This window comes from Camelina sativa, chromosome 19 (assembly GCF_030686135.1).
Source record: "Camelina sativa cultivar CO46 ecotype springtype chromosome 19, ASM3068613v1".
NCBI lineage: Eukaryota > Viridiplantae > Streptophyta > Magnoliopsida > Brassicales > Brassicaceae > Camelina > Camelina sativa.
This window is the reverse complement of record NC_141898.1, coordinates 1,367,537-1,391,221: the sequence shown is the minus strand read 5'-3', so window position 1 is coordinate 1,391,221 and position 23,685 is coordinate 1,367,537. Positions and strand designations below refer to the sequence as shown.

Below are 23,685 nucleotides of genomic sequence, written 5' to 3'. Positions count from 1 at the left end.
ATTAATCAAATGAAAACAAATTAATAATTAATATACATGGCATGTTTGTAAATAAGTTCTAAGTTTAGGATTTATTTGCTAAATGTCATCACAAATGTATAGAAATTTACTGGTTAACTTGTATTTAATAATGAGATTTATGTGCCAACCGTGTAGATAGACTAGCAAGTTAAACCGAGTGGTTCAGCTCTATAATTGGTTATTACTCCTGGTTTGAGTAATACAGACTGTACTAGATTACGACGACCAAAAAGGAAAACGACAACGTTTGTAGGATTAAATGTACCCTCTAACCACGGACATTTGGACCGGTTTTATGAATAAACGACAGGCCCATTATAACCGACGACCAATACATACTTGAATTGTATGAATAATCGACAGGCCCATTAGATCATTTATATTTTTCGCCTTTTTTATAGAAAGAAACAAATCAGAGGAAGAGGAAGGTTTTTCTTTGCGGCAGCGGCAAGGTGGAATAATGTTACTTACTTCGATGGGGTTGTTGTTGGATCTTATGGTTACGGTAATAGTGAGAATTTCGTATGTGTGTGTATATCATTCTTGTGAGATTTATTATTCATTTTACAATATTTTGGTGATTGTTTCCTTTTTTTTTTTTTTTGCATACCTCAGAATTTATTAGGGTCTTTAATGAAAATATGATTTCGAAGAGAGATCAGGAAGAATTGAATATCCAGGAACAACGTCGTAAGGAAATGGTATGTGTATTGTGTGTTCAATAGGAATGTTTATTTTTTTCTTGCAGGCTAAGCTTCAAACCTCGACATCTAAACCAGGATGTTCATCTGTCTTTCAGGTATCCAAGGCGATGCATGATCTGGGTGTGTCAGATGAATGAACTATGTTTTTGTGGGCAGACCAAACAAGAAAAAAATTCTCTGGTTGTTGAACTTTTTTTGTTGTTATATATTTGGAATTTGCAATATAAGTCCTGGTTTAGATGACAGTATTGTTTCATCTTTCTTTTCTAAATTGAAAGATTTGATCTAGATGATAAGAATTACAATGTTAATGCCAAATTTTATGTGATGATATCGATGGAATCAAACAAAAAGCTCCAGAAAGATTTCTCAAGATGATAAGAATTACAATGTAAATATGTACATTGTTTCTTTAGCTGAAGGTTTTACATATGAACACGCTGAATCTAATATTTTGCCAATCAATAGAATCTATTAAGCTTGAAGAAAGATAGAAAAATATACTAATGCTAATGTTTACATGTTTGTGGTGAGTCTCCCCTCAAGAGTCAACAATTATTATAAGTATCTTCTTCTCTCTCTCTACCCATCTCAAGCTCTCTGTTGTCTCGGTGAGCACTTAACATTTGAAGACGCTGAATACGATGTGGAATCGTACCGTCAAACCGCACACTGTGAGGATCTTCAGAATAAGCTACATAGTAAGCCAAGACACATGCCTGTACCCACGCCAAAGCTACCCTTCCCTGAACAGACACACAAAACCAGGTACATAACATAAGCTACTTTTTGTCCAAGGCAATGTTGATCATCTTTACGGCTAATTGCCTTAGAAATACTTATCTCTTACCACGAAATATCCAATCATGAAAGCATATAGAGTCACTTCCAAGGCATAGTCCTTGTGGATCAACAACATCCATATTCCAGCAGTCAATGAAGAGACAGCTCCAACAGAAACCGCACTGAGGAAGCAGAAGGAGCTAGTCAGATCCGAATCAATCAGTTTCTCTAACCCACTTGTACTTCTGAACTTATTCCAAGTGTCACTCGAAGCCTCCACGAATCCTTTATCATAAGTTCCCACATGTACAAAGCCCCATCTGTTTCCAAGTGTAATGAGTTTGTTGGCAATGGAAGAGAAGCAATCAGCACCTGAATACATGACCTCATCGCTGCTCCCTGACATTAGATTAACGCTTCTGATCGACCCTCTGATGAATACGACGATTGGAACAAGCGTCGAGCCAATGCAGATGCTCCCAACCAAGTGTTTCATAGTGATGCGAAAAGCATCCCAAGCGTCCATCTCTTCTCCATGAGCAAAGTTTACATATCTCGCCCTCGAGATCGCAACTTGTTGTACATTCTTGAGAACTTGCATTGTACACGCTAAGCTTATCAAGATTACGGATATGAACAATAGATCTAGACTTGTTCTAGTGGACGTTGCTCCTCCTATTCCAGTCAACAAAAAACCAGAGTAAACCAAGCTGACAGTGATTGATAAACAGACTACTTCTCTGGTTCTTGCAGGTGGAAATGCTGTAGCAAGTGACAATATCTTATCGGTGTATTCAAACCTGGTAGTGATCCAGCAACCATACAGAGACTGAGTAATGGCGAAAAGCACAAAAACTGAACCGATCCCTGCATCTACTGCCGAGCCTATAAGAACAAGCAAGATCCCTACCGAGCAGGTGAGTATTGGACTAAGCCAGAACGTTGCTCTGACTGCTCTAGATGGATTGTAGATAAAGATGCATTGCCAGGCTAAAGATGCAACTCCTGAGACAGCAACAGACGCTAGTAAAGGAGGGTACCATTTCTTGGGGTGGAAATGGTGTGAACTTGCTGAGATGAGACCGCGAATGGTGAGAACAATCACCAGAAGCGATATTAAGGTTAGTTGTGAGAAGAGAAGACCCTTGAAGAGGTTTCTAAAGAGTTTTCCTGCTATTGTTTGATGTGCGGTGGGAGGTGGTCTACCTTGTTGTTCCTGCAAAAGACAAACAAATTGGTTATCTCATCAACGGGTGATTCGAGGCTGGTTAATGTGAATTCGATATGAACATGATGCAAGAAAAAAAAGCACCATTGAGAAACAAGAAGATAGAAGAAAACTGAGTCTTGGATTTGTTTGAGTCAAGAAATAAACAGAGATGGAGAAGATACAGAGATCAAGAAAGGAGTTTCCTGTTTCTTGATTCAAAAGTGAGAAATAACATACCTTGAAGGCGATTGGAGAAGAAGAAGGAGGAAGAGGAGACATTGTTCTTGGTTCTTGAATCTGCAAGCGAGAGGCATGGCCGTTGCTTGTTGGTGTAGGCATAACTGCGTTGTATTTGCCAGGAGTGTTCCTTGAAACCCAAGTTCCACTTAACCATCTTCATCAATCATTCATTCTTCTGTATATATGTATATACATACACATCTTAGTCAATCACTTCTTTTATTTTATTGATGTTTTATTAAATTAGTTTCGAATATTTAATAGACATACTTTATTGTTCCATTACTTTGACTTACTCCATCTTTAAACTAAACCTACACTTTATATTGTTGTCTTGACTTTTTAATTAAAGTTTCCTTATTTCCTGATCCCCCAAGAAATTAACATTATCAATCTTTTCATTTGGTCTAACATACATACTCCACAAACTTATGGTTATACGTTTTACATACACATTAAATTGTTTTGTTTGTCTTTTCTTTCTGTTAGGTTTATATGTTGGTAGTAATTGATACATGTAGGTTCATCTTGGCTACCTACTCCATGTAATATAATATACGATCTAAAATTCCACAATTGTCTTTCTCAACTTCCTTGGTTCCAATCAAGTATGATTTTGTTGACGTGTTTGATAACATGGCAGATGGTGGTGTCTTTGAATCTTTTCGTTAATTTTTACATTGGTGGTATTTATTTGTGCATAATCATATGATGGATGAGATGGAGACATGTATAACATTATAATGATAAGTTTAATGTGCAAATATTTAGTTTCCCTGTTTCTGTCAACTTCCTCTTTTCTATACATTATACTTATGGTCTGCGGAGTAAAATTACAAAAGTGATAGTTGAAGTTATTTGAAGCAACGAAAGAAACTATATAAGATATTTCAAGGAAAAGGAAAAAGAAAAGAGAAACGAGAGTACACAAACTAAATACGTTTGCTCAGTTTTTTCCTTTATGCCTTTGTTGTTACTTTTAGGCGTGAGAGATGATAAGTACCGAAACTTTATCATCCACAGGATTGCTATGAATATTCAATATTCTGTCTTCTTTTTATTTTGCAATCTTTATGATTAAGAAATTTCGGAACAACACATATATTTTGCAAATAATTGTAGCCGTTATGAAAAAGTTAATTAATTAAAATAAATGATATATAGGTCTCAACATTGTCTTTAACTAGAATTACTCGACAACTTTAGCCATAAAAATGTATCATTGTGTTGTCAGGAAACTAACAACTTTCTGTTACTTAAATGAAGTTTCATTTTTAATTTTATAACTGAATGTATTAAATAAAAATTAAAATTAGAACTATAAATGTTTGTGCTCTCTATAATGACAGAAGAATAATTAAAATATATATATAAATATATATATATATATTTTTTTTTAAACTAAAAAGATTGATTTATTGTGAGAGAGAAAATAGAAAATGATGATGGTGAGGTTGGTCAAGATGGATTGCTTACTCCTGTACTCGAAAGCGTACAAATCAATACCTAAAGCAAAAAAGACAAATTAGGTAAAGTGGACCTTCGTACTAGTTACCAACTCAAACATTCCACAAGTACACAAATGATAATCTATAACCATTATCACATGGAAATTTACATCAACACGTTAAATCTTTTTTTTTTTTTTAGCGTGGCTCTCTCTCCCTACGAAACTGTAATAAAATAAAATTATGAATTAGAGAAATTAGCATTTTATAATAGTTGATCATGTTAAGTATCTTTGACAAGGTCTAAACAAACCCCAGAAACAAATTTACAAAGTACATAGGCCTTATTGGGCCTCTATCGAGCTCCTGACCAAAATGGTTCAAACCCGAACAAACCAGAGTACATCATACACTACATGTAACAACGTACTCGGTTCTGGATTGACATTTTAAAATGTGTAAATTACTCTGCACTAAACCAAGTTTGTTCGAATACTGTAGTTCGATCCGAAAAAAAATGAAAGAAAAAAAAAAAAGTAAATCAAATTGGGTAAATTTCAGTCTCTTAAAAATGTATGTACTTATTTACTATAAAAAATCGAAGAACCAAAAACAAAATGTATCATCGGTCGGACCGGACGTACTCAAACAATTTGACATCATCCACAAATTCGGCCAACCACTTACATTAATATCAGCTCGTTGGGAATTTACAAGTGTATCCCTGCTAAATTCCAAAATCTTACCCGCTAGAATAAGGTTATTAACGTAAACTGACTTCACACACACACACGTGAGTAGCGAGAGTTTGAAGATCTAAAGAACATGTGGAAGAATGTGAGAGATAAGGACAGATGGAGGACTTAGCTTCAAAGCAAGGAACCCCAAATCTTACTTACTTACTGCCTTTTCTTTTAGATTTTCTGAACTCTCCCTTCTTATAGTTAGATTTGTCTGAACTTTTAAAATCATTCCTATTTCCATTTATCTCTTTTCAAAAACAATTTTTACATGATCAGTAAATGTACCTTTTTGTGTGGTGGTAGTAAATAAACATGCTTTTATCGGGTTAAAATTTAGAAGCACTAGACCCCACTGGCTAAATTTTATATGTTTTTGGGGGGGATACAAATACTTTTTCATACGGCCATACCAATACACAAATAATTGATTTTTTTTTTCATTCTTTATTTTTGGGGTTAATATTTCCCTTAATTTGTTTGTTGATCCATCTTTATATCAAGTTTGGTGACAAATATCTCTCAAGCTATTGGTGATGAATATATTAAGTACGGAATTTAATTCCACTATAGAACTTATAACAGATTAACACGTTTTTATGTGATTACTAAGATTAGAACTGGGAGTTTGTTCATATTTCAGACTATTTGGGCAATAACATAAACATACAAAAATAAAGGGGTACCTTTGTGATTTTACAAACTATCCATCACTAAACCACAATAAACTGTCTCGTCTCAAGAAGAGAGTTTCGAAGAAAAAAAACACAGAGAGAGAGAGAGAGAGACAAGAATGGCGATGAAGAAACTGTTGATGATCTGCTTCTCTCTTACTTCACTCCTCTTCTCTCTTCTCTACATCATCCCCACTACCAAAACTCTATTCACTTCCTCAAAAATCCCTACTTTACCCCTCGAATCCAACCTAAACCACAGCTCTACCCTCCCCTGTTTCGCCTACCTAATCTCCGCCTCCAAAGGCGACGCTGGTAAACTCAAACGCCTCCTCCGATCTCTCTACCACCGAAGAAACCACTATTTGATCCATCTTGACCTGGAGGCGCCCGAGGAAGAGCATCTGGAGATGGCAAGGTTCGTAGCCGGAGAGCCTCTGTTTCAGCCGGAGGGTAATGTGATGATCGTCGGGAAACCGAATCTGGTGACTTACAGAGGACCGACGATGCTTGCGACGACGCTTCACGCAATGGCGTTGCTCTTGAGATGTTGTCGGTGGGATTGGTTCATCAATCTCAGTGCTTCTGATTACCCTCTCGTCACACAAGACGGTACGGTGAGTGAATTGATGATATAAACTGAATTAACTAACTTAGTTGATTAATCAAAAGTTTCCTATTTGGTTGGTTCGTTTAATTTGACATCTTTATTTAGAAACTTTTTTTTGGATTAGTCGATTAGGAATGGATCTAGGTTTGTGTGATCAAGGACGTACCATTCTAAGTTAAAGTCTGTATGTTTCTTTATTTGCTTCTAAACTTAATGATGATTCATAAAAATTTACAATGTAGTTTAGATTTTGGAATTATGATAAGAATGCAATGGTCAGGATTAGTTCGTCGTGATACATGAATGCACTTGTTGCGATCGGTTTAGGCATTGATTTTGGTGATTATCTATTTTTAATTAACTCTATAGTATAGTTTAGTATTTGTATGTGGTGATGTAAGTCTTTTGTAAACTTACTTAATTTATAAAATAAATGCAGATCTGATCTATGCGTTTTCTGAGTTGCCTAGAGATCTCAACTTCATACAGCACTCAAGCCGACTGGGATGGAAAATGTCAGTTTTAGTTTTTCTTCTTTTTCCTTTTCGAGTATTTTGTCATTGAAATTAACTATTCAATACTCTTAAAGGAGAAAAACAGAACTAGTGAAACTATGTTTTAAAAAAAAATAAGTGGTTTTAATAGCATTGTTGGTTTCGTAAGGAAAAAATTATGAACTTAATGTTGGTATGATAAAACGTGTAGGAACAAAAGAGGGAAACCAATAATAATAGATCCAGGGCTTTACAGCCTCAACAAGTCAGAGATTTGGTGGGTTAGCAATCAGCGAGCCCTCCCTACTTCTTTCAAGCTCTTCACAGGTAATGGCTTGCTTGCTTTACATAGTCATAGTGCATATATTTAGTAGTTCATAACTAGGAAAAGTCTTCCTTCATTTTCTAAAGAAGATATCATATTTATAAGTTTTCTTTTGGATTACCTAATAATTAGAAAGTTTACTTAGGTAAAAAGGGATAATAGTTAGAACTTAGAAGTAAACTTAGGCGAACTGTCTTTTTCTTTAGTTAGAAGATGATGATATAACATAGTATAAAATATCTTTTCAGGTTCTGCTTGGACACTCCTCTCAAGACCGTTCTCAGAATATTGCATAATAGGGTATGACAACTTACCAAGAACACTTCTTCTCTACTACACAAACTTCGTTTCATCCCCGGAAGGCTATTTTCAGACACTTATATGCAACTCGGATGAGTTCAAGAACACGACTGTGAACCACGACCTCCACTACATTGCCTGGGACAACCCGCCAAAGCAGCACCCTAAGATTCTAGGGACAAGGGATTACAGAAAGATGGTAATGAGCAACCGACCATTCGCAAGGAAGTTCAAGAGCAATGACCCTGTTCTCAATAGGATAGACCGAGAGATTCTGAGAAGGAAACGGAAACGTGGGTCTAAACGAGATACAGGTCCTGGTCCGGGGGCTAGAAGGTTGAAGAGTTTACTATTAAGGCTTTTGTTGAGAAAAAACTTTTTCAATAGACAATGTAGATAGGAAGTGTGAGTTACACAACTCTACATGAAAATACATTTGATCTTATTCTTTCTTGATTTTTTTGTTTGGGGTTGGTGTTTGTTCTTTAGTGATTTCATAAGGGAATAAACAAAATGTTTAGATATAATTTTAAAGTCATTTGAATGTTTTGGTGGGCGAAATTGTGATACTAGTACATGTTGAACAACGCCTCAACACGTACAATACATGCTTCTTCTATGAGATAAGAAACTGAAGATAATTGATCTAAAGTCTAAACTAATCCGGCGGTGACCGGTGACACCATTTTAATAGCTTCCTAAAATAGCCTTTTGCCTTTTTTGGTAACACAATCAATAATATTTTTCCTTTGTCTTTGGTCGGCGCGTGTTTGAGTTTTCCTTTTTCCCTAGAGCAGCGCTCCTACGACTACGAGGCAGCAACGGTCATCTACACCAACTTCGTTACCTAAAAACCACGAATCATATACGATTTTCTTTTGTCTGTTTGTTTTTTTAATGCGAATTTAATAATTTACGTTATCAATTAAATAATTGTCCCTACAAAGCACTAACGGTCTAATTCCCACCAATTGGTGAAGTTTACATCTTAAGGTCCACTCACGGACCCACCTCTTCAAATTTAAGAAGCTTTACTTTAGTAGAAAGAGAAGTAATTATTAAGATATATTGAAAAATAAAATAATTGAATATCTGAGGATTACTTTTTTTTTTGGACAACCGAATATCTGAGGATTACATGACCCAAAATAGATAAAAGAACAAAAAAAACACACGATTATAACCCTTTTTTCCCGAGTCACAGAATCTGATCTGACATCGAAGGAAGTCGCCGGAAAAAGTTGACCGGAACGGAAGGCATATCGTCTCTAAACCTCGGATGTCGAATGTAGTAAAAACCTGACCCCAAAATGAAGACTTTAAACGGCACGATGTAGAACAAAAACGACGCGAAAAGACAGAACACCACGAATATACACGTCGCACGTGGGTCTCTCCAGTTGAACAACGCCTCCACACGCTCCCCTTGAGCCGCCACGTCACCTAGCAAAGTCTGTGCCCGACCGGCCAGTGCCCTTAACCGGTCATACCTTATACGAACAACCTCCGGTGGTCTCGTCGCCGGGAAACCGTCAAACTCCTCGTCGAGCTCGTCAGGAGCGACAGAGTCAACGCAAGAGAAACGTGGGTCCACACTGTTGACTTTGACTCTACCACGGTAACGGAATCTTAAGGCTATGATCAAGAACGCGTACATGAAAACTGTTGGGAGGACTAAATGTGGACACAAGACGATGGCCACGAGAAGCAAATGAACGAGAACGGTGGTTGGTGGGTGAACCCAAGTTCGAATCCCGTGAATCCAACGGGCTATAGTTGCTGCACGTGACAAGAACGTGATGACACGGAACCAATTAGCTTTGCTTCTCCTCATGCTCCACACATGATTGTCCGTGTCCAGCATGTATTGAACCACCTCTTGACCTAATGGAGGCTCAGACCGCGCTAGCCTGGCTGTCACGATACGCATAGCCGTGTGACGCAAAATGTCTTGTTGAGCTGGACCAAGCGGGCGGACGTAGTGCATCCTAGGTAGCATTGGTGTGACATAGGCTTGAATAATGCTTAGCCAAGATGGACAAGAGAATCTAACCGCGATCTCGATTTCTCCCATTTTCTTGGCTCCGCTTGGTAAGATCACGGTTAAGGTGTATGAGTTTAGGTAGACGCGGTTCATGTCGAGAGTCGAGAGGCGTACACGGACTTTCCCAACTCTAACATCTCTCCCTTGCTTTCCGGATTCGTCCCGCTTGTACCGTCCATTGTCGAAAACTCCAATCGTAAGAACCGTGCACGGATCATAGACATCCCAAGTGTACTGCTCATTCCACCGCGGATTAAACCGGTCTAGGATCGTACGAGTCCGAATCCATTTCGGTCCATACTTAGCAACCACATAAGCATCGGTGGTGCCACGTGTACCATCTCTAGTTTTCACCGGAAGTAGATTAGTAGCTCCACGGATACCCACTTCTAATAAACCAATAGGTGGCTTTGCTAACTGTTTAGCTGAAGGTCGAACATCGCTCGTCACGTGAGCTGCCTCGTCTAGCACGTGATACCCACCTTCAAGACAAACTTTCACGTGGATTCTCCCGGAGTACGGTTTATTCTCGTCGCCGGCGAGATTAAACCACCTCGATTTCGGTTCAGTCCGGTCATCATTTCTCCTCTCGACACTTCCCATATGTATCTTAGTCTGACCAATCGATTGCCCGTTCGTTAGATCCTCCACGGTCACTATCAAGAACGGCTCAAACGGTTCTGAAGCTACGAAAACAAGATCCTCGTTCCAAGTCGGGTTACCGGATCCAGACGAAGACGCCGACGGTCCAATCGAAGTCCTAGCAGTTTTGAACACTTGAGGTCCAAGCTGAGCTTTCACATAAAGCTCAGTGGTGGGGATCTTCGACTTAGGTTCGGATCCCAAACCTAGCTGCAAGTCTTGGGTTTGTATGACCGTTAGACGCAAATACCAAAGCTTCGGAGATAAGTAAACCTTGGATCTCGTCTCCGGAATCAGTCCACCGGAATCAGATTGCCAAGCTTCTTGAAACGCTTCATCAGCTTGAGTCCCTAGCCAAACAGCGAGCATGACGTCATTCCCCGGCGATTTATCAGACTCCAACGTGTACCATTGAGGAGCTAAAGGACTATCCGGAGGAACTCTCTTAGGAACCTCTTGGAGATCAAACGACACCGTTCCCAAACAACTCTCAGTAGTCGTCGTGGTTTTATCTTCGTTCTCAACTTTATCTTCACTCCAAACAGAGACTTCAAGTGAGCTTGAGTTTAAGCTCTCTTTCTCAAAAGCAAACACTTGATCCCAATCTTTACCGGTTTGGCATCTGGTTTTCACACCGTTTGTTCCGATCACGAGCTTTGCGTAGATGGGACTGCTTCCGTCGTTCTTAGCTCGCTTCGCTTTAGCTACACGGATGTATAGAAACGGCATTCGATCGACGAGATCGTATCCACCACCACGGTTCTGATCTCTGGTTAGAGAAGGAATCTCAAGATCGGTTCCGATTAAATCTTGCCGGTTTATATTCTCCGGTTTAATTCCTAATTCACTCTGCTTCACCGTCTCTGTTTTCTGCGGTAGAGGCGGATTCTGAACCTCCGCCGCAGGAGGAGGAAGAGGAGCTGCTGCCTTCGCCTTGGTATCCGGCGGTGGTGGAGCTGCCGAATCAGGTTTCTTCTCCTTGGGTGGTTTAGCTTCTTCCTTTGGTTTCTCCTCTTCTTTTTTATCTCCTTCCTTCTTCTCCTCTGTTTTCGCCGCCGCCTCTGTTTCTTTCTTCCCCTCCTCTGCTTTGACACTCTCCGCCGCCTCGGGGACAGCTTCAGGTTGTTTCTCCTCCGTCGCAGCAGGAGCCGCCGCCGGTGGATTCTCATCGACGTAGTAAGCCTTCAAACCAATCTCACCTTTGATCTGAGAGAAAACGCTCCTCTTCTCGAGCGGATAATAAACAAGCGTTTCAGATCCAGCCGCCGCGAACGCGCTCCCGGCGATCTTAACTTTGCCGAGAAACGTGCTACGTTTGCCAGTCTTCTTGTCGTTGCAAAGATTGATCTCAAGAATCTCATCACCCATAGTGGCTGCGTCGTGGACGAAAAACTCGAGCTTCTCGTCCCACTGTGGATTCAGATCTCTGAATTTAGTTTTCGTTCGCCGCCGTTGGCCGTCGAAATCGACGATCGCGTAAGCGCTCGCGGTTCCTTGACCATCCTTAGGCATCAGGTTTCTTGCGCTGCAGATCTCCACTATCAGCTTCCTCAGAACATTGTCCGCCATTGTTTCCGTCTCACACAGAACAATTGAAGCTGATCTGTATTTTTTTCTTACGATTGAAGTATATGAATGAGAGAGACTGTTCAGTTTCTTTTGAGAGAGAGAGAGAGAAATAAAATTTGAAAATTTTGTTTCCTAGAGAAAGAGAGAGAGAGAGAGAGAGGGGAAGCACTGTTTGTGTTCGATGCTGGAGAGTGGAGGTTTAAAAAGGAGACGGAGATAGAGTTACGACACGTAGGATAAGTTGCCACGTGATTTAATATTAAAATAGAGGACGAATCTTTTATTGTATTTGTGTTTTTGTGTAAAGTACTTTTTTCGGAATAAAAGAAAGAATTGGTTCAGGGGTAATATATTTTCTGAACCACACCGTGCTTCGTGCTGCTGGGTGGTGTGGAATCATATTAGTTTTTATTTGCTGTTATTATTAATAAACGTTTCAACAATTTATAAAATACCAGAGAATTCCGTGTTGAAACATGAACAAAGTGACAAATTGGTTTTATAACGTTGCAAATTAATTAATGAAGTGATATTTGTTTAGGTGTCAATATACGTTATGCATTATATCCCGAATCCCAAACACAAGAAAGCATGTCAATTTCATAAACATAAATTTTGTTTGTCTTCTTCCAGTTGAAATCTTTTTCAAGTCTGTTTTCGGTCTTTAAAGGGTTAACCAAATTATAGACCGTTATATATCTTTTATTGACGAAATTATGAATGCTAATTAGAACTCTTTACAAAATATAACCACAAAGGAACGAGATGCGTATATTCACGAAATTTTTAGATGCAAATGCAAGTCATGACATCTAACACTTTGAGCAATGTTCCACATGCCTCAACTGCTTCTATTCATGAATGACCTTATCTCTATGCAGATTCATTCTCAATCCATCATACTTTTTTTCTATCCTTACTCACTTACTGCCATGTTTCTTATGCTAATTATACAAAAAAAACTTCACCAAAATGTTTCTTGATTTTACGAACATGATATATTTGCTTGCATGGCCCGGCAAAATATTATTTTGGAAAGGGAGAATCTTTTCATAAATGGAAATCGCACGGAAAAAAATAAAGAAAAAAACATAAGATCTGCATGATTTTTTATTCCAATCACATCACATGTGGTGTATTTTTTTTTTCCTATGTATTTCTGGAGGCCATGCACTTGTTTATAGCACTCATATTATAATAGTATATAGTACCAAACCAATACATCAGAAGCCGTTAGTTCATGTTCCAGTACGCGCACGTGCACGGCACACATATTCATCATTTACATATCTTTCATTCTACAAATGGTACTACTCTTTAATTGCAATTTTCAGTGAAACTTTGGAAGTACTCAGTCCATTACGAATCTTATCAAAATAAAAATAGTCCAATTCCGTACGTGAACTCAGAACATATCAAAGTATATATATACTCTTAATTAAGAACTCGACCAACATTTTATAATACAACTGACGTGCGTTTTTATAAGAATCTACAGTTTTTTTATTATAAATATATATACAAATTAAAACATAACACAAGCATACTTCTAGTAATAAAGATCAATAATCAAAGTCATTGCCACAATGAGAGAAGCTTTCATTTAAAGCAAGCAACTTTAGTAGATCGAGATTTTAAACAAAAAGATCTTCAGAACAAGAACATCAGAGAATCTTGATGATTTGGCATGAAGATGATATTAGTATATGTTTTTTTCCTTGATCTCTTTGTTATTTACAATTATTGATAGAACCTTTTTGGTCGATTATTAATTAATAAAATGTGAAATATCCCAACTTGCTTTACTTTTTTTTAGTTTGCTTACTTGCCTGCTCTCTGCAGAAATGAACGTTGCTTTGTTTTCGAGCTTCTTACACTAGCGACATAAATATAACGATTTTTTCCAAAACAAGAAGATATTCGAATAATTCAAGTAAATAAATAGAAAGCCTGTCCTATAACTTTTCTTCAAGCATTTGTTTCTCAAATATAAAAATTATACTACTAGTATAAATACTGTTTTCCACAAATTGCTGTCAGATATGTTTTCTCCAACGGTATTTATTTTGTATAAAACTATTATTACTTTTGTTTGTTTTCATATGGGCTTCAACAATTTGAATCAATTATTTTCAGGTAAGCAATACAGAATTGCTGATAGAAGCTGGTACGAGATTAAATTATATGTAATTTTTCTAAAAAAGCGAGATTAAATTATTTTAAAGTAAGACTTGTTTTGTATTTGAAATCTACAGAAAAAAAAATGATGAACCGAGATAATCTGGTAACCAAACCATAAGTAAACCGAACCAAACCGAAATTTTCACAATTATGGATCAGCAAAAAAATCGGGTCATGGCCCATTATCACAAGACCACATTTTATCACCTTTTTAGTTATAAAGGATACCAATGAGAGAGCACGCCAAATAACCCTAATTTGTAATTTCTGATCATGCAGCAGAATCTGAAATCGCTTACTAGGCAGGTAAATTGAAAAACTCTGTTCTTATAATTATCTTTTTTGTTTGTTCGTTTGTCCGATCACCGATTGACGAAATGTTATCAACTTGAGCAGGATATAACGACTAATGAACCATTTAATTTGGTCCGTTTTCCATAAACACATACCCAGATTCAATTATATATTTTAGAGGAAAGAAAATGATAGCAATTTCTATCAAGTCAAACTGTCAAAGATAAGGCTTCTTAGACCCTATCTATTTGTGGTTGTCCAAAAAAAAAAAAAAAAAATAGACCCTATCTATTTGTAATTAATGGGCATGTCACCTTACATCCTAATTTTTATTTTTATTTTCCTCAACGACAACTTCTTTACACAAATCTCTACGAAATATGTTGTGGTCTTATATTTACAGTCATGAAAGTAACCCAATAACAATAAGAACGAGTCTTTGCATTCGCATTAAATTAACTCCATGTTGATTTACATTTGATCGTGTGATGATGGCTCGTTTATCTTCTACTTAAGTACACTACTTGCTATATATTATGTAAATACATTTAGTTGTTTTGTGTCGTACGTTGAATATACTAAATCATACATATATTATAGGAACAAGATTGTCTCAAAACTTTAGTTTATCTCGTATATAGGTCTCAAGAAAAATTCAAAGATCCAATTGCTAGAACAAGTAGCTTTAGAAAAAATTAAGCTTCATAGAACTTTTTGTTTTTGTTTTTGGGCAAATTAAAGCTTCATATAACTTAATAAGAAAATTTAGTTCTAAAGAAAATGTATTCACCACATAATGCAAAACCTAACACCTTTGATGGAGATGATGACGACTCAGACGATCTATTTAAAACGAATTCCATTCTAGGAGAAAAATTACGCTTATCGGATAAACTGAGTTTTGACATCATGTGATATGTTCCATAATGTCCAATCTATAATTAACTAGCGATAAATATATTAACTCATTTTTGATGCTTCATATATATGATTATATATTTTCATCCTATTTTCCAATGTAGATTGTAATTGCCATCACTTAGCTACATTCATTCTCATTTCCTAGAAGGCGTATATATTGTCTATAAATAATTGAGTAAACAATAAGACAGCGGAATGTTTCAAAGTAGTCCATACGTACGCCTTTAGATTTACCGCTCTTAATTAGTTTAAATATATTTGACTGACCTATTCGACATATACAAGATGTATTAATTCATTTTTAATTAATTTTCTTTATAAACGGCTCATTTTGGCGTATAAATAGTAATGGTAGGTTTAAGAGGTCTCATAAGCCATTGCACAAGAACATAACACTATCATATTGCAACACTTTCCACCTAAACAAGATGAAGATTGCAAACTTTTCTGTTATACTCTTGATTTTATTGATTTCCCCCGTGGCAATAGCACAGCTAAGGTTCGGGTTTTACAGTCAATCGTGCCCTAATGCAGAGACTATCGTACAAAACCTGGTCCGCCAGCGGTTTGGTCGTGACCCATCAATCACGGCCGCCTTGACTCGGATGCATTTTCACGACTGTTTTGTCCAGGTATGATTCTCATCAAACATCATCCATCTTCAATTTTGGATATCGTTAGGTTTACCAAAAGAGATACAATCAAAGAGAAATAGGTCCGAAATAGCCAATTAAATTTATATTATATTTTCTTTAAAAAAAAGTTTTAAAATTTCAAAATATATAAATCAACTTTAATTTCATTAACAAAGTAACCGTTAAATATAAAAACATGACCAAATATATAATTTCTGAAAATTAAAATAGATTAGAAAATTAACTTATTAGTGTTTAAAACAATTTCTCGTTGTCACTACGTATTAGGGCTGCGACGCTTCTCTCCTCATAGACCCGACGACGAATCAACCATCACCGGAAAAAACCGCCGGCCCAAACGGCAGCGTGAGAGGATTCGAACTGATCGACGAGATCAAGACGGCACTCGAAGCTCAATGCCCCTCGACGGTCTCGTGCTCCGACATAATCACGCTCGCAGCACGTGACTCCGTGTTGTTAGGTGGAGGACCGAGCTACCTGGTCCCCACCGGACGTCGTGATGGCTTTGTATCGAACCTTGCAGACGCAGAGCAGATCCTCCCTGGACCAGGCATCTCTGTCGCAGGTATGCTAGGTTTTTTCGGCAACAAAGGGATGGACGTTTTCGATGCGGTGGCGCTTTTGGGTGCGCACACGGTTGGGGTCGCTTCTTGTGGTAATTTTGGGGACCGGGTCACGAACTTTCAAGGAACCGGCCAGCCCGACCCGACTATGGACCCCAGTTTGGTTGCCAGGTAATTTCAATCAGAGTTAAGATATTAACTATATAGATGGGATAATATATAGTGACGAAGTTTCTTACAAAACAAGATTTTTTTAGTAATGTTTTCAATCCGATCATTGGATAATTATACCCTGGGGTATTCTTATTATTTAAATCGGAACAATGATTGAAACAATCAGTTGAAAAAAAAAACATTATTTACAACCAAAACAAAAAAAAAGATTTGAAACTAGTAATTTGTTGGTAAGAAGACTTATAATAATATATATATTGAATATTTCTCATGTAGCCTAAGGAACACATGTGCGGCTCCAGGCGGCTTTGCGGCACTGGACCAGTCAACGCCGTTTTCATTCGACAACTTGTTTTTTAGTCAGCTCAGACAGAGGAAAGGAATTTTGTTTATTGACCAGCGAATCGCGACCGATCCGGCCACTTCTGATGTTGTGTCTCAGTACGCAGCCAACAACGAACTATTCCAACGTCAGTTTGAGATTGCGATGGTGAAGATGGGAGCCGTTGACGTGCTTACGGGTTTAGCGGGTGAGATCAGGAGGAATTGCAGAGCATTCAACTAAAGCTTTATAAACCTTTTCTATTCATTGTTATTATTTTCTTTCTTGCTTCTGATGAATTGTGAAATGGTGATTGTTTGCTTATTTATGTATGTATATCCTTAAAATAAGGTTTGGTAAATCGATTTGATAAAAGCAAGATGTTTCGTTGGTACAGTGATACCAGATTTGTGATGTAAGTTGATCTGAGTCCAAACTAATTCAGAGTTGTATCTTTCTCATGCTCAAGAACTTGGATATGTATTTTTTTTCTCCGGCTCTATCCAATTTACTTGAGCGAAAAGTTACGGAAAAAAGAAGAACCAATTCCGGTATACACACAACAGAAACGAAAATTACGTTAAGATTGTGTTTATAATGTAACATATAACTAGGAAAGTATAGTGTATGTGATTTTCTATATAGAAAAAGTCGTATTTTTTTGTTTTCTTATTATATTTAGCTAGAACTAGCTACTTCAACACTAGTCTGACGTCTCTCTCTAACGAGGAATAGTTATTAGAATACGAATATGTTCATATGAGCCCGAAAAAGTCAACCCTTGTTTGCTTGATAATGAATTTTAATATTTCGAGGATGAACCTAAAAAAAAAAAAATCCTTTTCTTATTTATATTTTAGAATTTAGATAGTATATATTCAAAGCATTACAAAAAAAAATACTCATCTGTTTCAAAATATAAGATGTTTTAACTAAAAGATTAAGAAGTCTTTACTTTTAACAAGTTTAACCAATCAGAAACAATATTGCATAATATAAAATATTAAATTAATCTAAAAATTGCATATAAACTTGAAAACATCCTATATTATGAACAAAAAACTTCTCTAAAACATCTTATATTTTGCAACGGAGGAAATATTACCAACGTCAAGATTAATATTAATATTATATTTCTTCTTATTTTTTTGATATCATTGTAAATTGAATAACACATAGTTTTGCCTAACGTTTTAAAAGCTAGTGATAAGATAATACCAAATTTTATATCTGGATCATCTTAGATGAACTCAAATATTCAATCCATAAACCATTTTTGTTATATTTTCATGTACTTAAGTTTTGATTAATGTTTTAAAATTGAGTAAATTTAAATTATAATATATTGAGAGTTATAAAATTTGTCCAAGACTTGAATTCATCTAACTTTTAGAACCATGCGGAAGTCTTACCGTACTTTAGAGAAAGTTTCCAAAAGAAAAAATCAAAGTTATAGAATACATAGTTGTAGTCTCGTAGAGTAAACAAATTATAGGGTCAATGTCCAAGTTTAGCTTTACTAATATAATATGTACGATATTTAGCAGCAAGCAGCTGACAATTTCCGAAATTTATACTTCCATCACATAAATTTTAGTATTTTAGAGTGTAGAATGTTAATTTTACCAAATAAAATAGGATATTTAAACTACTTTTTTTTTTAGCAAGATTTTAAATTTAAACTACTTGGTTGATTTGAAACATACATCTTACCGACAATAAAAGATAAAAATTTCTCTTGATATCTACTTTTGTTAAAAATATTATTATCTACTTAGCAGTTAGCACAACAAGTTTATTTAATATTCTACAAGGCACCGGAATGTTTCCCTCTGCGTTTATAAATTCACCACTCTCAATAAGTTTAAATAATTTTCACTTACACGTATGCAATTTCCCTCCATAGAAATATATCATAGACGATAGAATTTGTGTATATATAGTAATTAATGGTTGATGCCAATGTTCGATCATAACACATACATATACCGTACCACAACAAATAACACTTTAAGTATATGAACATTTCTACAAACCAAGATGAAGATTGCAAACTTTTCTACTCTATTCTCAATTCTCTTCATTGTTCCGGTCACGTTTGCTCAATTGAGGGTCGGGTTTTATAACAATTCATGTCCTACTGCAGAAACTATCGTTCGTAATCTTGTGACAGATGAGTTCGAGAGTGACCCCACGATTACTGCCGCTTTGCTTCGGATGCATTTTCACGACTGTTTTGTTGGGGTAAGTATGAGTCTCATCGAAAATTTATTCTAATTGCAAATTCTGTAGGAACATTTTGATATGTTGAGACTAATTTCAATTCGAGTCAAAACATAAAATGGGACGTTAACGTTTTAGTAGGTTTGTGCTTAGAATAAAAACTAATATTTCCTTTAACACATGCAAAAAATGGTAAAATCATATCTCAAAACTTTTGGATTAATTTTGTTAAAAACACTTTAAACCTCCTATAGGGCTGCGACGGTTCTATCCTTCTAAACTCAACAGATTCAGAAAGATTCGTCGGTCCAAACTTGAGCGTGAGAGGCTTTGAGCTAATCGACGAGATCAAGACCGAGCTTGAGGCTCAGTGTCCCTCGAACGTCTCGTGCGCTGATATAATGGCACTTGCCACTCGTGACTCTGTGTCCTTAGCCGGAGGGCCGAACTACAACATCCCCACGGGGCGACGTGATGGGTTAACAACGAATGCAAACGGCGTGTTTGACCTTATTGGACCAACCGCCTCCGTAGCTGCCTTTCTTAGTTTCTTTGGGGAAAGAATGTTGAACACGTTCGATGCAGTGGCTCTTTTGGGGGCACACACGGTTGGTGTGGGATCTTGTGATCTATTTGAGGATCGACTCACCAATTTTGGCGGAACCGGCTTGCCAGACCCGTCAATGGACTCGAATTTGGTTGCAAAGTAAGCTAGACCGGAACTTTATATTTCATTTACAATTCTAGATTTCAGTCTAAGGAATAAGTATTTGGGGGACGTTTTTAGTTTTTTTTTTCTTTCTTTTATTTTGTTGGTTTTAGAATATTAGTTAGTAGCTATAACGAATCTATTATGGGTCGGTTTAGTTAAAATGGTCCGTGTTGAATTTGGATTTTAGTCAAATACATATATTTTTTTTCAAAAGAGTTTAATTTTTGTGTCAATTTTTTTTTAATTGATTTGAATTAGGATTTGGTTTTGTTTTGTCAGATATCCAAAATTAATTTGACTTAAATTAAATTAAATTTTGTTTCGAAATAAAAAATTTTGGTTTGATTCATATCAACCAGAAGAAGAGAAACGATGAAATAAAGTAGACGGACTAAGAGCATTATTAGTCATCGATACTCTTAAAGATACTCATAATTAAAAATAGAATAATAATCAAAAAGCAAACAAAAAAGTGAGAAGCGATTCTCTAGGAAGTATTTTAAGAATCGTTCCTCTTACATAAGCCAATGTATGATTGGTCAATTTTCTTTTTACACATTTATGATTTAAATATATAATAATATTTAATTAAAATAATTAAAATATATTATTTTGAGTAACGATGAGCGTTACTGCCAGTATTGATGGTCTAATTGATTGAAAACTCTATTTATACAGTTTGACCAGCATATGTACGGCATCAGAGAACCCATCAACCGGACTGGACAGGTCAACACCGTTGACTTTTGATAACGCATTCTTTGGGCAAATCCGAGCGAGCAGAGGAGTTTTGCAACTTGACCAGCGGCTCGCAACCGACGAAGCCACTTCTAGTGTTGTGGCTCAGTACGCAGCAGACAACGACTTATTCAAACGTCAGTTTGCGATCGCGATGGTGAAAATGGGAGCTGTTGGTATCCTCACCGGTGAAAACGGTGATATCAGAACAAATTGTTGGGCATTCAACGACAAGTAACTTGTTTTTTTTCATATAATCTGATATTCAGATTTTGAGTGGTTTGTGATGTGTTTGACTTGCTCTTTTGATTTTCTTTAAAATAAAATAAAATATTTTAATTTATAATAAATAATGTAAACATCAATGATATATAATTTTTACTTAAAGACTTCAGTTCAATTGAATGTATCGAAAGAAATTGAGCATCTTCTTCCATAGTTTGGTGTTAAAAGAACGATTATTCGGTTAATTTTTGAATTATAAATGTTTAAGTGTTGTACCTCCCTCATCTACAACAAGTTGTAGGCCTCAAGCGTGCTCCAACACTACACAATCTTAAAACTGAGTGACACAGCCTTTAGTGGGCCTCGTTACATTTTACCTCCAGTAATCGGCCTCATAGCAAGTCAATAAACATAGTAAGAGATATATATCCAGAGGTTCCATCTTTTATGGGCAATCTAAAAGTAAGATTGTAATAGCGCGGTGTGGATTCCAATATTTTGAGTTTGGAGCATATAGTAGTAGAGATACTAGAGAATAATGACGATCAAGCTCCAGACAATAATGCTAGCTATGCATTAATTATGTAGTTTGTAACGGAATTTATATAATTAGTCTGGACTCTGGACTAGCTAGGTAGCTATTTTATAATTAGATTGTACTATTCTTTAGAGAGGGCACTTGTTAATATAGTAGTCTATTGAAAGAAAAAGGTTTGATCGGACAAAGAAGTCTTACGTAGGCCATAACACATAATATTTTTCTTTTGACAATAGGACTTTCAATTCGATTCTCATCCTTTTATCTATGGACATTTATAAATATTGGAGAAACTAAAGGCATCTTTAATATTCCCTTGAATAGACACTTACACACGCGTACAGAAGTAGAAAAATATGGGCATAACTAACTAGAGTTTATTTAGAATCTAGTCACAATGATAGTAATAATTAAAAATGGATGGTGATGTTTTGTGCTCGTGTGTGACACTAGGAAAGATATTGTCTTTCTTTAGTTCACATGTCCTTTTCACAACAACATTGCCATTTGTCTGAACAAAGGCCAAACATAGTGCCGGCTAATGATGATTAATGATAACTTTAGCACATAATTAACATTTCGAATGAACTGAACATATATAAATTAAAATAAATGCATGAATCTGCCTAGCTATTTGATCATTACATAGTTTTATTAGTAAATAGAAAGATTAGAGCTTTAGCCTTTTGGCTCTTTTTGTGATGGCAAAGCATTCAAGTGCGAGACACATCAGTATCACTTGAAACAACTTAAGGATTATTTGTAAGTAAAAAAAAGAGATCTACGAATTTTATTTAATTTTAAAATCACTTGCGCCGTATCTTTGGTATGTGTTTTAGGTGTTTTGTACCAAACCAATATAAATATACTGTTATTACTTATTATTAATGGAAAGTTATGTCGACGTTGTCTCAAGAGTCTCAACTCTCAAGATACCGTATATAGCAGTTCTATCTTACTGATGGATGTGGCATAGGAAAGAAAATCATGAAAATTTCTTGGTGGCAAATATTTTACATTATTCTCAACTATTCTCAATATCTGCAATAGATATCAGCTATATTTTGGATATGTGAGAAGATATTTGTTTGGGTGTATTTTTGGGATATTTATAGATTTGAGGCTTTATTGGGCCAAATCTTTGAATTTAGGGACTATATATAGTTCATACTCTCGTATTTAGGTATTTTTGGAGTAGTAAAAAATCAGTTTTGCCCCTATCTCTTCTTCACCATCTCTTCTTCGTCTTCTTCACCGAACAACAATAATTATTTTTCTTCTTCCGATCAAATCATGCGCTTCCTCTCCTGATTAAAACCATGGCTTCTCTCCTTCCCATCAGCACTATCTCCATCACGTTTAACACCAATTATTTACCTTCTGAAAGACAAAACCTCTCTCAACCATAACTATAGCTTCTCTGATCCAATAAATTCATGTTTAATTAAATCTACTTTGTTGTGGATTAAGAAATCTAAACCCTAAAGGGATACTATCTAGTGAACCCAAAGGAATCCAAATCATAAACATTAATGTAATCAAATCCCTTTCAATTTTTCATGTATCAAACAAGAAACCTGCAGAGAAAGATGAGATAATTGATGCCTCTATACCTATCGAAATTGCCGGCGGTCAGCAAGACGTGGATCGACTAAGAGATCTTACCATTTAAAGGTGGTCGGCGACGGCAAGTTCGGAGAGATCTAAGACGAGAGAGAATCGTGAAATAGAGAGAATAGTTTTCAAGGGCAATTTTGTCATATTATGTAAATTAAAATGCCTAATTCTGTAAGCACGGGTGATAAGTCCTGAAACCATAAGAATCTGAAAAAAAATGCCTAATTCTGTAATTGTTCCGTGTATTTTTCTCTAGATAGACAAAATTTTAGAAAATTAAAGTTGGCAAAATATGTATGTAAAACCGTAAAAAGCTGTGTATGTTTTATGTGTTTTAAGCATAAAGCAGTGAATTATATATAATGAAAACACACTTGAAATCCGTGTTATTTTTTTAAAAAATGATAAGTAAAACCAAATTTTTTATGAGTTTATTATCCACTGTTTTTAAAAATAAATAGAATTTAGTGCCTATTCTCTATTTGTATGAAAACATTATCTTAACTATTGTGGAAACCCTTCAAACAAATTTATCTTCTCAAAAGTTTTAAGATATGAGGCAAATAAATTTGTTTGTTTTCTTTAAAATATGGAAAAGGAGAGAGGTGATTCTAGTTTCTTGTCAGGATTCATGCATGCTGCATATACATTATTAATAAATACTTAATGTTCAATGTTGTAGTTTTCTTTTTGTTTCTTTCCTCCTTTTTTTATTTT

The 23,685-nt window shown here is 36.0% G+C and overlaps 4 protein-coding genes, 2 long non-coding RNA genes and 1 pseudogene across 9 annotated transcripts; 4 read left to right on the top strand and 3 right to left on the bottom strand.

The window, feature by feature from the left end:
• The first annotated feature begins 388 nt into the window (after positions 1–388).
• On the top strand, positions 389–1,024 carry LOC104763998 (uncharacterized). The gene is made up of 3 exons (XR_763711.3): positions 389–526; positions 637–722; positions 821–1,024. It is a non-coding gene; the product is annotated as an uncharacterized LOC104763998 (long non-coding RNA).
• A 58-nt stretch (positions 1,025–1,082) lies between these two features.
• On the bottom strand, positions 1,083–3,142 carry LOC104763999 (uncharacterized). The gene is made up of 3 exons (XM_010487420.3): positions 2,956–3,142; positions 1,576–2,724; positions 1,083–1,471 (listed from the first exon to the last, which is right to left on the bottom strand). Exons 1-3 carry the CDS (start codon positions 3,055–3,057, stop codon positions 1,274–1,276), a joined length of 1,449 nt encoding a protein of 482 aa, XP_010485722.1. The 5' UTR covers positions 3,058–3,142; the 3' UTR covers positions 1,083–1,273.
• Positions 3,143–5,729: 2,587 nt separating this feature from the next.
• Positions 5,730–8,110, top strand: LOC147920047 (beta-glucuronosyltransferase GlcAT14A-like). Of its 2 annotated transcripts, XM_087502634.1 has the most exons (4): positions 5,730–6,432; positions 6,870–6,945; positions 7,136–7,251; positions 7,498–8,110. In XM_087502634.1, exons 1-4 carry the CDS (start codon positions 5,940–5,942, stop codon positions 7,947–7,949), a joined length of 1,137 nt encoding a protein of 378 aa, XP_087358760.1. In that variant the 5' UTR covers positions 5,730–5,939; the 3' UTR covers positions 7,950–8,110. The 2 variants fall into 2 exon arrangements, with proteins under 2 accessions (XP_087358760.1, XP_087358761.1); XM_087502635.1 differs by lacking the exon at positions 7,136–7,251 and having other exon boundaries at positions 5,850–6,432; positions 7,498–8,003.
• A 474-nt stretch (positions 8,111–8,584) lies between these two features.
• LOC104763996 (multiple C2 domain and transmembrane region protein 14 pseudogene) lies at positions 8,585–12,031 on the bottom strand (annotated as a pseudogene). Its single transcript, XR_015591380.1, has one exon. The product of XR_015591380.1 is annotated as a multiple C2 domain and transmembrane region protein 14 pseudogene (transcript).
• Positions 12,032–15,555: 3,524 nt separating this feature from the next.
• LOC104763994 (peroxidase 28-like) lies at positions 15,556–17,404 on the top strand. Its single transcript, XM_010487412.2, has 3 exons — positions 15,556–15,832; positions 16,124–16,590; positions 16,870–17,404. Exons 1-3 carry the CDS (start codon positions 15,629–15,631, stop codon positions 17,156–17,158), a joined length of 960 nt encoding a protein of 319 aa, XP_010485714.1. The 5' UTR covers positions 15,556–15,628; the 3' UTR covers positions 17,159–17,404.
• A 1,479-nt stretch (positions 17,405–18,883) lies between these two features.
• On the top strand, positions 18,884–20,975 carry LOC104767317 (peroxidase 57-like). Its single transcript, XM_087503220.1, has 3 exons — positions 18,884–19,159; positions 19,393–19,844; positions 20,529–20,975. The coding sequence occupies exons 1-3, from the start codon at positions 18,956–18,958 to the stop codon at positions 20,824–20,826; spliced, it is 954 nt and encodes a 317-aa protein (XP_087359346.1). The 5' UTR covers positions 18,884–18,955; the 3' UTR covers positions 20,827–20,975.
• A 1,344-nt stretch (positions 20,976–22,319) lies between these two features.
• Positions 22,320–23,161, bottom strand: LOC104763993 (uncharacterized). Of its 2 annotated transcripts, none has more exons than XR_015591662.1 (2): positions 23,017–23,161; positions 22,320–22,731 (listed from the first exon to the last, which is right to left on the bottom strand). It is a non-coding gene; the product is annotated as an uncharacterized LOC104763993 (long non-coding RNA). The 2 variants fall into 2 exon arrangements; XR_763710.3 differs by having other exon boundaries at positions 22,435–22,731; positions 22,965–23,108.
• Between the last annotated feature and the right edge of the window lie 524 nt (positions 23,162–23,685).